At 46.6% G+C, this 13,562-nt stretch overlaps 3 protein-coding genes across 5 annotated transcripts; all 3 read left to right on the plus strand.

The window, feature by feature from the left end:
* LOC8059190 (protein SODIUM POTASSIUM ROOT DEFECTIVE 2) lies at nucleotides 1,032-3,938 on the plus strand. Of its 3 annotated transcripts, none has more exons than XM_021455280.1 (4): nucleotides 1,032-1,388; nucleotides 1,596-1,832; nucleotides 2,011-2,086; nucleotides 3,554-3,938. In XM_021455280.1, the coding sequence occupies exons 1-4, from the start codon at nucleotides 1,341-1,343 to the stop codon at nucleotides 3,706-3,708; spliced, it is 516 nt and encodes a 171-aa protein (XP_021310955.1). In that variant the 5' UTR covers nucleotides 1,032-1,340; the 3' UTR covers nucleotides 3,709-3,938. The 3 variants fall into 3 exon arrangements, with proteins under 3 accessions (XP_021310955.1, XP_021310956.1, XP_002456257.1); XM_021455281.1 differs by having other exon boundaries at nucleotides 1,032-1,332; XM_002456212.2 differs by having other exon boundaries at nucleotides 1,032-1,832.
* Nucleotides 8,512-10,878, plus strand: LOC8059191 (GDSL esterase/lipase At4g10955). Its single transcript, XM_002456213.2, has 2 exons — nucleotides 8,512-9,460; nucleotides 9,815-10,878. Exons 1-2 carry the CDS (start codon nucleotides 9,399-9,401, stop codon nucleotides 10,809-10,811), a joined length of 1,059 nt encoding a protein of 352 aa, XP_002456258.1. The 5' UTR covers nucleotides 8,512-9,398; the 3' UTR covers nucleotides 10,812-10,878.
* Nucleotides 11,396-12,687, plus strand: LOC8059192 (protein STRICTOSIDINE SYNTHASE-LIKE 10). The gene has a single exon (XM_002456214.2). It carries the CDS (start codon nucleotides 11,503-11,505, stop codon nucleotides 12,544-12,546), a length of 1,044 nt encoding a protein of 347 aa, XP_002456259.1. The 5' UTR covers nucleotides 11,396-11,502; the 3' UTR covers nucleotides 12,547-12,687.

Below are 13,562 nucleotides of genomic sequence, written 5' to 3' on the forward strand. Positions count from 1 at the left end.
TTGGATGTGGGCACATTCGTCGGATCCTATCACATACTACATGAAGCTGGGTGCTCATTGCGCTTTCGGCAAGTAAAGGGTGATAAGTGACACCACAGATAGGCATGTTTAAGATTTTTATTTTTATATTTATCTCTCGGTCAGTATGCAAGGGAGTACTGTACTACGCAAGAGAACTGAGTGCCTTGTTTTATTTTACAGAAGAGGAACGTTTCATGGGCCAAAGAAAGACACTGGTGGCTAAGCTATTGATTAGTCATTGGCACTCCTAATTGGACGCAGGCGCATTCGGATCCTGTCACATGAAGCCGATGTGCAATGCACTTTCGGCAAGCAGAAAGGTGACAGCAGCACAAGAGTAGTGATGGTGCGATTATATGGTTATTAGTAATCAAAAGAACACTACTCACGTTGCGTATCTCTGCAATAACAAGGGACCTATATAGTACGCAAACAGTTTGCATCGACCAGACGAGTCTTTGGTGGCAAACTGGCATAGATTTATCAGTTGATGATTCAATGTTTGGTTACAGTTTACTAGGTACAACGCATAATGATACTATAGAGTATCGACCAAAGGTTAAACAAATGGTCGTCGTCGCTTGCAAAAGTCGTGACGTACCGATCGAGGCTACAACCGCTGTGGTATACATATACGTACGTCTTCGGAAGGCGACACGACATACGGGGAATTTCATATTCCTCGACCGAATTTGAGATCTGTCCTCTCGCCGGCGCAGGGCCAAGAGCGGATATGGTTTTATATGGTTATAAACCGATGCCCTCTTACTTCTTGCTGCTCAGCTTACGTTGACACGTATTACTCACCAAATTAGAGACCCACAATATGCATACATATACTACTGCCCCTATTACAGCATATCCACTGATGATGTGCACAAGTGAAAGGCACGTATGTGGCAACTTGTGAGCCGGCCCTGACGTCGTCGTACCAGCAAGTTTCATTTGCTGCAACTTAATTACTTGAATAATAGCGAACGAAAGGCCAGGCATTATTATTCATTGGTGTGCATGATTGGGTGTATTATATTGCTAACCTTTTGTATCGACGTATGCATTATCTAGTGTTTGTTACATACATCTTCTACATAACACCGCAATGTGTTTCTCGAAGGCAGGCATGATTATTCCACCGGCGCCAATAAGGTAGCACATTGCCACATGGAGAGCCTTCCCATCTTGTCTGCTCGTCGTCCATGAACGCACCCCAACAAATTTAAATCCACTTCTTGGAAGCTGCTGCTGCTGCTGCTTTGAGCTTTCAAGCAGCACACACCCCCACTTCAACGACGCTCCTGCTTACAGTACAGTGTACATATATGCTCCTCGTCCTCGATCTCTTTGCCGGCTTGCCCCCCATTACTTTGGTAGGCCGTCCTGCTGCTTGCTCAGCTCGCATATAAACTTGTCTCTTCTCATGCAGAGCTTGAGAGCTAGCTAGATGTGCATATAGCCAGTAGATTAGATCCCGGCCAATCTTGAGAGGGAAACGCAAAAGCCTCTGGCTTTTCGGAAGGGTGCTTTGCTCTTTCCAGCCTGCAGGCCCTGGTGTTTATATAACTTGGAAGCTTCAGTTGCTGACAGCCAGAGAGAGGATGGGGCGGACGAAGAAGCTGGGCCTGGACAAGGTGCTCGACTGCTTCTCGCTGTCCCTGTGCTCCAACGCCTGCGCCTGCATACATTCCGTGGAGGAGGAGGAAGACGAGGACGAGCGGAAGGCCCTGGTGAGCAGCCAGCTGGAGGAGCTCGTCAAGCTCAGGGACTTCGTCGATGGAGCTGCCAAGACTCTTGCTTTCCATCTAGAGCCAAAGGTACCTTGAGACCATTATCTGGGGAAAAAAATCTATCTACCTTGAGACAGTGTTTCATCAGATACCTCTGCACTGCAGCAGAACATGTTAACCTCTGCTCAGTTTTGCCTACCTTTCCGTGATTAATTATGTTCCATGTTGCATCATTAATTTGTCTTGCGTGCTCTGTTTGATGCAGACTGTGGAGCTCAAGGTGTCGATGCACTGCTATGGATGCGCCAAGAAAGTCCAGAAGCACATCTCCAAGATGGACGGTATGACAACTGATCCTTCCTTGCCCACTTCTGGGTCTGTCCATCTGTGCTCAGAATCCTTTCATACCAGATCATGGTTAAAAAGATGGCATGTGTTTTATTTGCCACACGGCAGGCCTACTAAGCTACAGGTTCACACAACTTATCGGCTATGCCCACACAGCTAACAGTCAAACTTTCTCACATTTACCAGCATTCTCACTTCACTTCACTTCGTGATATAGTTTCCTGAAGGGAGTTAACAGACTGCCTTCGGTAGTGTAAGATAAGATCAGCGGTGCTTAATTCTGGGAGACCAATTTCTCCTGGCCGGCCACGCATGCCAATCTGAGGAAAGGAAACGCATCGAGAAAACAAAGCAGTAAACTCGATGCGTTATTGCATTTCGTGTTAGTGAAGCGAATGTTAATCGCTTGGGGTCTTGGGCGAGGAAGATGGCACACATCTAGGAGTACTCCTATAGAGCAACAGTTTTTCCCCGTCGTCGTAGTAGTAGCCAGTAGGAAATAGAATAGCACGTACTCCTACTACAGTAGGGGTGTACCTTGGGATGCGAGCAGCAAGAGCAGCGACGGGACATGACACCACCCGGGTCAAGATCGCCAGACGCATGCAGCAAGAAAAACGCGGCCATGGTTGACCTTTGTGCTCGCCCCCACTACAGTAATATTTCCTTGTAAAAATAATCGTCTCTTCACGCTCTTGGAACTTGTTTAGTTCTAAAAAAAAGTTTTTGAATTTGATTATCGTAATATTTTTGTTTTATTTGTTAATTAGTGTCTTATGAACTAATTAGATTTAAAAAAATTATCTCACCTATCAACTTGTGGAATTAACCAAGGCCCTGGTGTTGTTGGCTGGCGCCGAACAGTGAACATGGATCGTCAGACATCAGTCATTCGTCACGCTAAGCATGCATGGTACAGAGAGAGTGAAGAATATATAGTACTACTGTACTAGAGATCAGGGCCTGCAGCTCCAGTGATCACCCATTGCCCGTGAGTTGGCGTCGTGTCGTATCGGCTGGGCCTGGGCACTGGGCAGGCATGGCGCCCCTGGCCCCGGCACATGCTTGCACTGTGCACATGTGTATGTCCGGCTCCGCTGCTTGTGTGTGGTGCATTGGTGGTGCCTGCCTGCCTGCCTGCCTTTTCTGGATTCTGGAAAGGAGAACTTTGCGTGAGACAGGCAGTCGAGATTTGGTGGTGCACGGCCACGGCCTCCGCCACTCCGGCGGCCCATCCCATTGCCGGGCGCCATAAAGAATGCCGGAATGGGCACATTTCTGGCTCCTGCTTCGGTTACACTTGTCGATGCTGGCTGGCTGCTCTGTTTTCTGAAGAGAAAAAAAGGCCTTGGTACTATACAGAGAGCTCACCTGCCCCAAGAGCGATGTCTCCCTCAGTCTCAAGAAAAGGGGGAAAAAAAAACAAAGTCTCAATTAACCTGTCCTGTCTTTTTGCGCAGGTGTGACATCGTTCGAAGTAGATTTGGAGAACAAGAAGGTGGTAGTGATTGGGGACATCACGCCGTATGAGGTGCTGGAGAGCATCTCCAAGGTGAAGTTCGCGGAGCTATGGGTGGCGCCCAACTCCAAGCAGCAAGCTGCGGAGAGGTTGTAGGTGTGGAGGATTTCATCAACGCTCATGTCCTCATATTCATCGGTGTAACTCAGGCGGCTCGCAAAAGAACTTACTAGAAGTACTATAACTAGGAAGGAAGCCATCATTGTATTAAGGAACATGTTGCTCTGCGTTTTATGGAAAGGGCAAGTTTTATGTAAAGGGCAATTGGGGAACATGTGCTTGCATAAACATGTGCTTTGTTCGGCTTATCGTTTCTGCGGCCGATGTTGATGAAACGTTGTTTCGTGGTTGATAAGCTCAAGCAAAAAGGATCACACGGACACGGTGCGCTCAATCACCACACGGAATTCTTGGAGAAGATGTAATGGCATATGCCTACGCGGGAGAGGAGCTGAGCTAGCGCTATGCGGAAACGGACCCTAGGCACGGCTACACGATGAATGAGAGTCAAGCAGTTAGGATTTGAAACCCGTGGCTTTTAGACCTAGTGAGACATAAACGAGTTTAGTATCGGGTTTCGGATGCATCCATTAGGCAAATCACTACCTCTTAATCCTAACTACACACACCCGCTCATCCACCCCTCGACGACTCCCCTCTACTAGTAACAATAAGCCTGTAACTACCTCAAAGGTTATTTAAAGCAGGTTGCAAGCAATATAGCTTTGACCAAAGCTCAAAATTTCATGAAAAAAATCAATGCATCAAGAAAAAAATCCTCCTAAGACTTGTCCACAATGTATGTAAATGAATAGCATTTAACACCATCCAATACACCTTACAAGGCCTATATGGTCAATTAACCAATCTAACCAGGCCATGTGTCTCATTCCGTTCATGGCTTATGGGTTGATCATAAAAGGCAAAATTTGCCAAACAATAAACAAATGATATCGATTTAGCCCGAACGGACAAGGCAAAGAGTTTAATTTGTAAGATTAAATGAAACTTTAAGCCCCTCTAAAAAATTGGTATGACCAATAGCATAACATGTACACTAACTGAATAAATGACAATCCAAAGAATGTTGCCTAATCTCACTAATCAGCTTGTTTATTATTGTTATTTTGATTAGTTGTGTCTCTAGTGTTACTATTGTGTGCAAAAAACATGAGGGACAGCAGCTACTCTATTGCTGATTTCAAATATTTCCTGTTGTGACATAGGTGATATAGTGTGTATTCATTGAAGGGTCCACCGCGGGGCTCTATAAACACCAACTAGATGATAGAAGAAGCTATTTTTGTCCACGGAAATGAATATTGGGGAAAACAAAAAAAACGTAAATGAAATGTATGGATATAATTATTGTAATATGTTATAAATCATATTATGCCTTTCTTGATCATATATCCACATAATCAAATATTGTTCAAAAGAAACATCTACAAAGGAACACCCACATGCTCCCTTTCAAGGGACTACAGAGTAATATCTAACAAAAAAGTCATCATACAAAGGTCTACTGATATAAAGATAGTCATTTCAAACAGAATGTAAGGTTTCTCTGTATCCATCAACCTTTGAATACCAACACGGAAACCATATCAAACAACTACCTTAACAACAAATAAAATCTCACTAGCAGTACCATTTGAAAGGTATCACACACAAAAAAATAATGAGATACAAGATGACTTTCTAATATCCATAATAAAGTGGTAATGTGAATGGGATTTCTAATACATAATTTGCCCATTATATTCATATTCAAATACAACACTTCTGTCGTACAAGAAAACTATACTGAAATTAATTCACTAAAATAGTCTATATTAAGTAAATCACTAAAAATAGTTTTTCATCTAGGACAAAATTACAATAAGAAAATAAATGTGTAGGGTTTTAGACTTTTTATCTAGGACAAGATTACAATAAGAAAATAGATGTGTAGGGTTTTTGACTTTTTGTCAATTAGATTGTATGAAAAACACTTAAACTCAATTTATTCTCAAACTGGAACCACATTGAGTTGGAAACCATATTGGTCAAGTAAAAAATAATACATGCTAGAAAAAAAACAATGTATATTCTACTAGCTAGCGGCAACAATCTAGGAAAAGCGAAAAAAGATAAGATAGGAATTTAAGAAATCAAACACTGGTTAGGACCACATAGAAATATTATTTATTATTGTAAAAAACTAGAAGTACCTAGAGTCCATGAATCATCCAACATCAAGAAGCTCCTTATAGCTCACAAGGGCTTCATCTTTATGGTAGTCATTGCCACTCTTGATGTACCCTTCAAGATAAAAGGGTTAATACAAACGACAATTTCATAATACGAGGCGTTTGAATAGCATGTCCATTCCTCTCTTTCTGTTCATTTTGGTTGTCCCCTAACTGGTTTGCGCTAAGATCTAACCCTACTCGCTTCCTTAATTGTTGATTTGGTGGGATGAATTTTTAAATATGTTGGGTGCTCAGTAGATTGGATTGCTTATAGGCTGAAAGCAAACTACATGCAACTTCTTAGACATGATATTCAGTTTCCATATCACCACCACTTATACATGAATTTGCTCCAATAATATTAGTATTTGTGTCTGTCGTATGTATAATTTCACTCCTAGAATCAGGACAATCTTTGTATTATACTCGCTTCGGTCCATTTTATCTGGCTCATGGAAAAATGACACGGTCTCCTAGATTGCATTTTGACCATTTATTTACTTTATATTATATTACCTATACTTATAAACTTATAATCATTGGACAATATAATTCCTTACAAATCTAATTATATAAAGTTTGTGTTATAATAGTTAATAATTATTAGTCTAATTAATGGTCAAAGTTTTTAAAATTTAAATTTTGATATGCGTGTGCGCCAAATAAAATGGACCGGAGGAAGTACTAACAAACTCTTCAATTCACTAGATTGCCTATTTGGGCATGTTGTCATGTTGGTGTTTAGCACGGCCGGTGATCAACTATTGTCTCATTGGTAACCACCACCTCCGTCTGCTTACCCCTTCTACTTTGATTAGTACTTGGCTCCTTAGGTAAATCAGAATTCTGTTCTGCCTCCTCGTCTTTAAAAGACACTAATAGACAATCCTCGGTTGTTGGTATAGAATAAAAAGAGGTGGGGATAGGTCGGTCGAATACCCGCCGCGGGCACCAAGCGTCTCAACGCCGCTGCTGCTTCAACCTTGGTGGCGGAGGAAGAAAGTGGGATCCATCATTTTTAATAAGTTTTTTCACTAGATCGAGTCTTTAGGGTTAGGGAGTCTCCATTTCAAGTTTTTTGGTTTTGGTAATTTATTTTTTCCTCCTTTTTTCCAGTGATGGTGAGATGGTAGGTTGGAACCATTTTCTCCATGGTGGCTCCGTTGAAGATGCAGACAACAACTACAACGTCGATATCCTCATCGATTTGACGACATGGAGACTTTTATTTCCGGACGGCAGCATCAAGACGGAGATGGTGTCACCACCATGGAATAATTTTCTCTGGTCTCTTCTCTGTTTTATCGTGGTTAGATCTGGCCATAATGAATGACTAGGGAGAAAAAGTTTTAGATCAGTTTTTCTCATTCTTCGGTGGCGGAAAGAAGAAGAAGAAGAAGAAGAAGAAGAAAGACACCCGAAAAGAAGAAGTTTCTCAACTCCGCCTACATGAATGTTGGTCGTCGTTCGTTGGGCATCTGTTCTCAGGCCTTTTGCCGAGTGTTTGCCTGTGCGGTCATCCATACTGCAAAGCGTCGTATAGGTTTGGTTTTAAGATCTGGAGCTATTCACAACTTGGTATAATTTAGATGATTTTTTGTAGATATTTGTGTAATCTAGAGTGCTTGTAATGTATTCATGTACCCAGCTATTATCTAATATAATTCTTCTTTCATCGCAAAAAAAAAAGTTATTGGTATAGAATTGCTATCCCGTATCCCCTTGCCATTTTGATCTTCATAGTTGCTTGATGTCATCCGTGTATTATTTTAAGTTTAATTAAATTTATAGAAAAAAAAGGCCCCAACATTTAGAACATCAAATAAATATATGTTTTCATAATCTATTTATTTGGTATCATAAATATTGTTACTCTTCACTTTAAAGTTTGGCTTTTTAGGATTTTATGAGTTTATTTATTTTGAGACGGATGAATGAAATAGATAGGTAGTAGAACACTTTAGGAATGAAAAGCAAAATAAAAGGGACGGGGAAACAATTACACAAAAATGTGAGGAGGAACACAAAATGGAAATCTTTGGTCACGTATCTCCAATCTCCGAAAGCTAAAATGACTTACTAACTTCTATAAGATCCATGCGCTTTGAATAATAATTTCAGCAGATGAGTGCAATCTATTTGGCGCTCTCCAGATTGTAGTAGTTCTGTAACTCATACAGTAGTTATCGACCAGGTATAGAGCCAATGGGTAGGAGAGTGAGGGCACGTGCCCTCAAGGGCAAAATAAACTTTACCCAGGTATAGATTGTTGAAAGAATTCAAAGTTTCAAACTACCATGCAACAAACTTTTGCTTCCACTCATCAGTGATGGTTCTGCCAACCGCGTTGGTACAGAACAGCAACGCTCCATAATTCACAGAAGACACATTTATTAGATTATGACAAATCTGTAAGCAAAATTGCCTCATACTGTGTCTTTTTCAGCAAAAATATCCCTCTAGGCGTCCACGGCATTAAAAAAAATCATCTAAATATCCTGTTCAGAGGAGGATTAATAGAACCCATCTAAACATCCAGCAATATTATATATAATTATATTCCATCAATTGCTCACATCTATACTTGGCTGCTTAGGGAAAGAAGGTACCCAAAATTAATGACATGGAATTATGCATAAGATATCTTGGCATGTGGTGAGTTCATATCATTTATCCCACTTGTGAATGATCCTCCCAACTTTATAAATGGGAAGACTTCGGCGCTTCATGCTCACAAGTCGTTCTGTCCTCTATGAGTTCTTTCCTAAAGCTCGGTCTTATTTCTTGAAATTCCGATCGAGTCAGCAGCACTACACCAGCAAAAAAAAATTTGCCCAACTCTTCCAATTGCATCTCCCCATTGTACGGTGCTCTGTTCGGTCGTGCTAGAGGATCTTAAATTATTTGTTTCAACTCTTTCATCGTGGCTTTAAAATAGAATTGTCCTTTCGTTGACCTGAAAGTCGTTGCCCAACATATTCGGCTACAGCTCCGCGGCAGGGTCCGAGACTTGCAGAGTCCATAATGGAATGAGGAGATGCTCCACAGCTGAAGAAGGCATATCTCTGGTAATTTCCTAGTTCATTTTAATCTGTTTCCCTCTGCTGATTCTTCAGAAATGTGCTTGCTGTGCTGCATCTTGAATCTATGGTTTGTGTCTCAAGCCCTGTAGATATGGTGCCGATTCACGAATTGTTTAGAATGTCCGATGAGAACAAAAGACACTATTGATGTGGATAGAGAGGCAGTGTCCTGAGGATATGGATATATCCCTAGAGAATGTTGATTTATGTGTCAGCGGCAGTGTCCTGACGATATGAATATATCCCTATAGAATGTGGATTTATAGGTCAAGTCAGTAGGATGAAGCATCAAGGGGTAAGGGGTATTTCGAAATCTTGTGGGAATATGTGATTGATTTATCCATCTGTGTTTCTGAAAGAACTCTGAAGATTACCTTGGGTTTAGAGGCTTTTGCTGCTCTGGTTGCGCCTGAACCTCTCTATCGTCTACCTTTCTTGTACAGGAGGATCAGAACAAGGAGAACCAAAAATGACGTCACAGAAGGACCTCTTTGAAGTTTCAGGGCCAACGTATTTGACATACGTGAACTGGTGAGTTGCTTACCTTTTTTTGTTGAACCTCGAAAATCATTCGAACCTTTCAAGTTGAAAGTCAGAACAACTGTAGTGAGCAGCAATGCAGCATCAGCTTAATAAATTTCTACTTCTGCTTGAAAGATTGTGGCCTATACGACTATGAATCGAGTATTTACTTTCTCCTAGTTCTTGAATCCTGAATGATCAAGCCGATCGCAGTGAAACTGGAACCTGCAAAATTTAGATGTATCTCCTACGCTTTGATATGCTACTGAGTTTTGTCATTACGAATGTGTCATGTTTTCTTTCTGAGAGTAAGGTGTATCATATGAATTGCTTACCTGTATTTGTCGGCGTTGCTCCGGCCAGGAACTGCCCTCACCACCGGCGATCCGTCATGGCAAGTCTTGTGCAGGGCGTGTACGTCCTAGAGCGCGACCGGCAGTGCAACCGGCAGGGTCCCGACGCCCGCGCGCCGGCGTGGTGGAGCTTCTTCCACTTCGAGCTGCGGCAGGTGCTCATCGACGCCGCCGACGGCTCCATCTTCGGCGCCGTCTACGCGTTCCAGCCGCCGCTCCACCTCCTGGACCCGACGGCCGCCGCCAGCGCCCCGCACTACGTCGTCGCCTTCCGCGGGACCATCGCCAAGAAGGGCTCGGCAAAGCGGGACCTGGAGCTGGACCTGCAGCTGGTCCGCAACGGGCTGGAAGGCAAGTCCCGGTTCCGCGCCGCCATGCAGGCGATCCACGACACTCTGGCGACGGCGGCCGGGCAGCACGACCGCGTCTGGCTGGCGGGCCACTCGCTGGGCTCGGCCATCGCGACGCTAGGCGCCAAGACCCTGGTCAGGGCGGGCGCCCCCGCCCTGCCCACGTTCCTCTTCAACGCGCCGTTCGTGTCGGCGCCGGTGGAGCGGATCGGGGACCGGCGGCTGAGGCAGGGCATCCGCATCGCCAACAGCTTCGTCACGGCAGGCGTGGCGGCCGTCCTGAAGCGAGGCGGCGGCGGCGGTGCTGTGCACGACGCGGCGTTCGCGGCGATGGCGGCCTGGGTGCCGAACCTGTTCGTGAACCCTGCGGACCCGATCAGCGCCGAGTACGTGGGGTACTTCGACCACCGCAGGAAGATGGAGGCCATCGGGGCCGGCGGCGTGGGGAGGCTGGCGACGAGGAACTCGGTGAAGGACCTGCTGCTGGGCATTGGGAAGGGTGGAAGCGGCTGCGAGCCGCTGCACCTGTTCCCGTCTGCCGTGCTGACGGTGAACCGCGGGCCGTCGCCGGACTTCAAGACCGCGCACGGGATCCACCAGTGGTGGCGGCCCGACCTGTCACTATCACTGGAGTGTACCGCGCATTACTACACTTGAAACCTTGTGATCATGATGCGTGGTGCTGGAGATCCAAGACCAAGAGAGTGTATTGAGTTGTGATGACGATTTTGATATATCCTTTTTAAATATTTTTTCAAATTTTCCGTGCGAGGAAGCACGGTAATGGCAACTTTCGACTACAAGTGTTGAGTGCGTAGGTAAGACAGTTCTCGTTCGTCGCTTGCGCAACAGCCGAATTGTCGTTCTTTTTGTCTGCGTTCTCGTCGATCAATCTGAAGTCCCACGAGGCCACAACCAGCTTGTACGCGACGAGGCCCTGCCGCCATGGTCCCTGTCAGGCATCGGCGAACTGACGCACAGATCTTGGACGCCCGTACGCCCACGAGCCTCCGGATCCAAAGAGAGAAACACGCACCTCGTTTGGGTCCGAATAGGTACAAACCGCGTGTCCGAGCCAGCTTCCAAAATCCCAACACCAACAGGGCCGTCTCGTGATCGGCAGTCCGGCTCGTAAACGAAATCTCCCGCCAAGAGCGGCCGAGTCCGAAGGCGGGCAGCTTCCAGGGCCATAAAACGCGAGCCCTCGGCGCGGTGAGAGGCACATCAGAAACACACGACAAATCCAGCACACGCTGCACGAGATTGCGAGACCGCACCCTGCCCGCCGTCGGAGAGCGAACATCGCGAGGAAGCTAGTAGCTAATCGGGTGACGACGCACTGCACAGCATGCGGCGACGACAGGTCAATCTGGCGACGTGGCTCCTCGCCGCCGCCGTCGTCGTCCTAGCCCTTTTCGCCACGCCGGGCGCCGCCGCCGCGCAGGTCAAGACGACCGACACGCGCTGGAGCTTCCACCTCCCTTTACCCGGCGGCGTCAGCGGCGCCGAGAGCCTCGCCTTCGACGGCAAGGGCGAGGGGCCCTACGCCGGCGTCTCGGACGGCCGCGTCCTCAAGTGGGGCGGCAGCGCCGTCGGCTGGACCACGTTCGCGCACAGCGCCAACTACAGGAAGATACCCCTGTGCACGGCCGGAGTGGTGCCGTCGGCCGAGACCGAGAGCATGTGCGGCCGGCCCCTGGGCCTCCAGTTCCACTTCAAGACCGGCGACGTCTACATCGCCGACGCCTACTTGGGGCTCATGAAGGTCGGCCCGGGCGGCGGCGAGGCCGAGGTGCTGGCGACCGGCGCGGGCGGCGTCCCGTTCAACTTCGTCAACGGCCTCGACGTCCACCAGGCCACCGGCGACGTCTACTTCACCGACTCGAGCAGCACGTACCCGAGGAGGTTCAACACGGAGATCATGATGAACGCGGACGCGACGGGGCGGCTGCTCAAGTACGACGCCAAGACGAAGAGCGTCACCGTGCTCAAGGCCGGCCTGCCGTACCCGAACGGCGTGGCCGTCAGCCGCGACGGCGCGCAGGTCGTGGTCGCGCACACCGTGCCGTGCCAGGCGTTCAGGTACTTCCTCCGTGGCGCCAGGGCGGGACAGTACGAGCTGCTGGCGGACCTGCCGGGGTACCCGGACAACGTGAGGCGGGACGGCAAGGGTGGGTACTGGGTGGCGCTCAACCAGGAAAAGCAGCGGCTGGACGTGACGCCGGCGACGGCTCCCGCGAAGCACCTGGTCGGCGTCCGCCTGGACAACCAAGGGGTGGAGGTCGAGGAGCTTACGGCGGCCAAGGGTGTCACACTGAGCGACGTGGCGGAGAGGAGGGGGAAGCTGTGGCTGGGCTCCGTGGAACTCGAGTACGTCGGCCTCGTTGCTTGAGCGGCAGTGTGCCAAGCTGCCAACGTTAGCTATGGTCATGTTAGCTGGATTAGGAATTAGGAATTGGATTAGCAGGTACTAGCTGTAAGTTTCGTAAAAAAAAAAACTGTTAGTTTCATGTCGTCCCGTGACAAAATAGTATTGCCAACACTGGATTTAAACAGATCCTTATGTATTCTTTTAGTTGTGTTTATTTATATTTTAATATAGACCGTTTAACGTGTATTATTCTTTTAATATAGGCCTCAGTTCTCCTGTCATTGGTTTTGCCAGTGCGATCTCTGACGGCTTTCCGACAACAGCTGGCCATCAGTTTTCACTGCAAGATCAGCTTAGAAAGCAGCAACATAAGCCAAGTCTACTGCAGTTCGTCTCCTCCCTTCTTCTCTCCACTTGTTTCGCTCTCCCCACCATAGCCATAGCAGCATGACTACTGTGAGTTGTTCTTTCCCTTTCATCTTCAAAATCATCTCCATCATTTGTCGTGCCGACTGGGCTTCAGCTAATCTGCATCGCACTTATTCTAAATTCAGTTCACGCCAGACCTTCACTTCTTTGTATTTGAACAACAGGTGGCCACAATCTTCATCTAGCCTGCCGCACATGCAGCAACGTGTGTCCAGCTTTCCCCTCCTCTGAAGTCTGAAGAACTTTCCTCAGAGCTAAAGTATTGTGGCTTAGTCTCCGAAGAAAATGCTTCACCTTCGGCTGACAATCAAGATTCCACAAATCATTCCAAAATCGAGTTTCAGCACTGCTATCTCCCGAACCCGTGCCCTGTTGTCTTTTTTGTTTACTGACTACAGTTGCACGGTGAACTCTGTATGCCGACTTCACAGAGAAACATCCCTTCGGATCAAAATGCCAGCCTACTACATCATTCATCTCTGCATGGACTGAATATTGTTCTGATTACCTGAACATCTTCCTCCCAAAAAGTTTGGATCAGTAACTCGACATCCCAGTCCTCAGTGGACAGTACGGATCAAATTCCTTCCTCTCGGCGTGATTGGCTT

The sequence above is a fragment of the Sorghum bicolor genome, chromosome 3, assembly GCF_000003195.3.
Source record: "Sorghum bicolor cultivar BTx623 chromosome 3, Sorghum_bicolor_NCBIv3, whole genome shotgun sequence".
NCBI lineage: Eukaryota > Viridiplantae > Streptophyta > Magnoliopsida > Poales > Poaceae > Sorghum > Sorghum bicolor.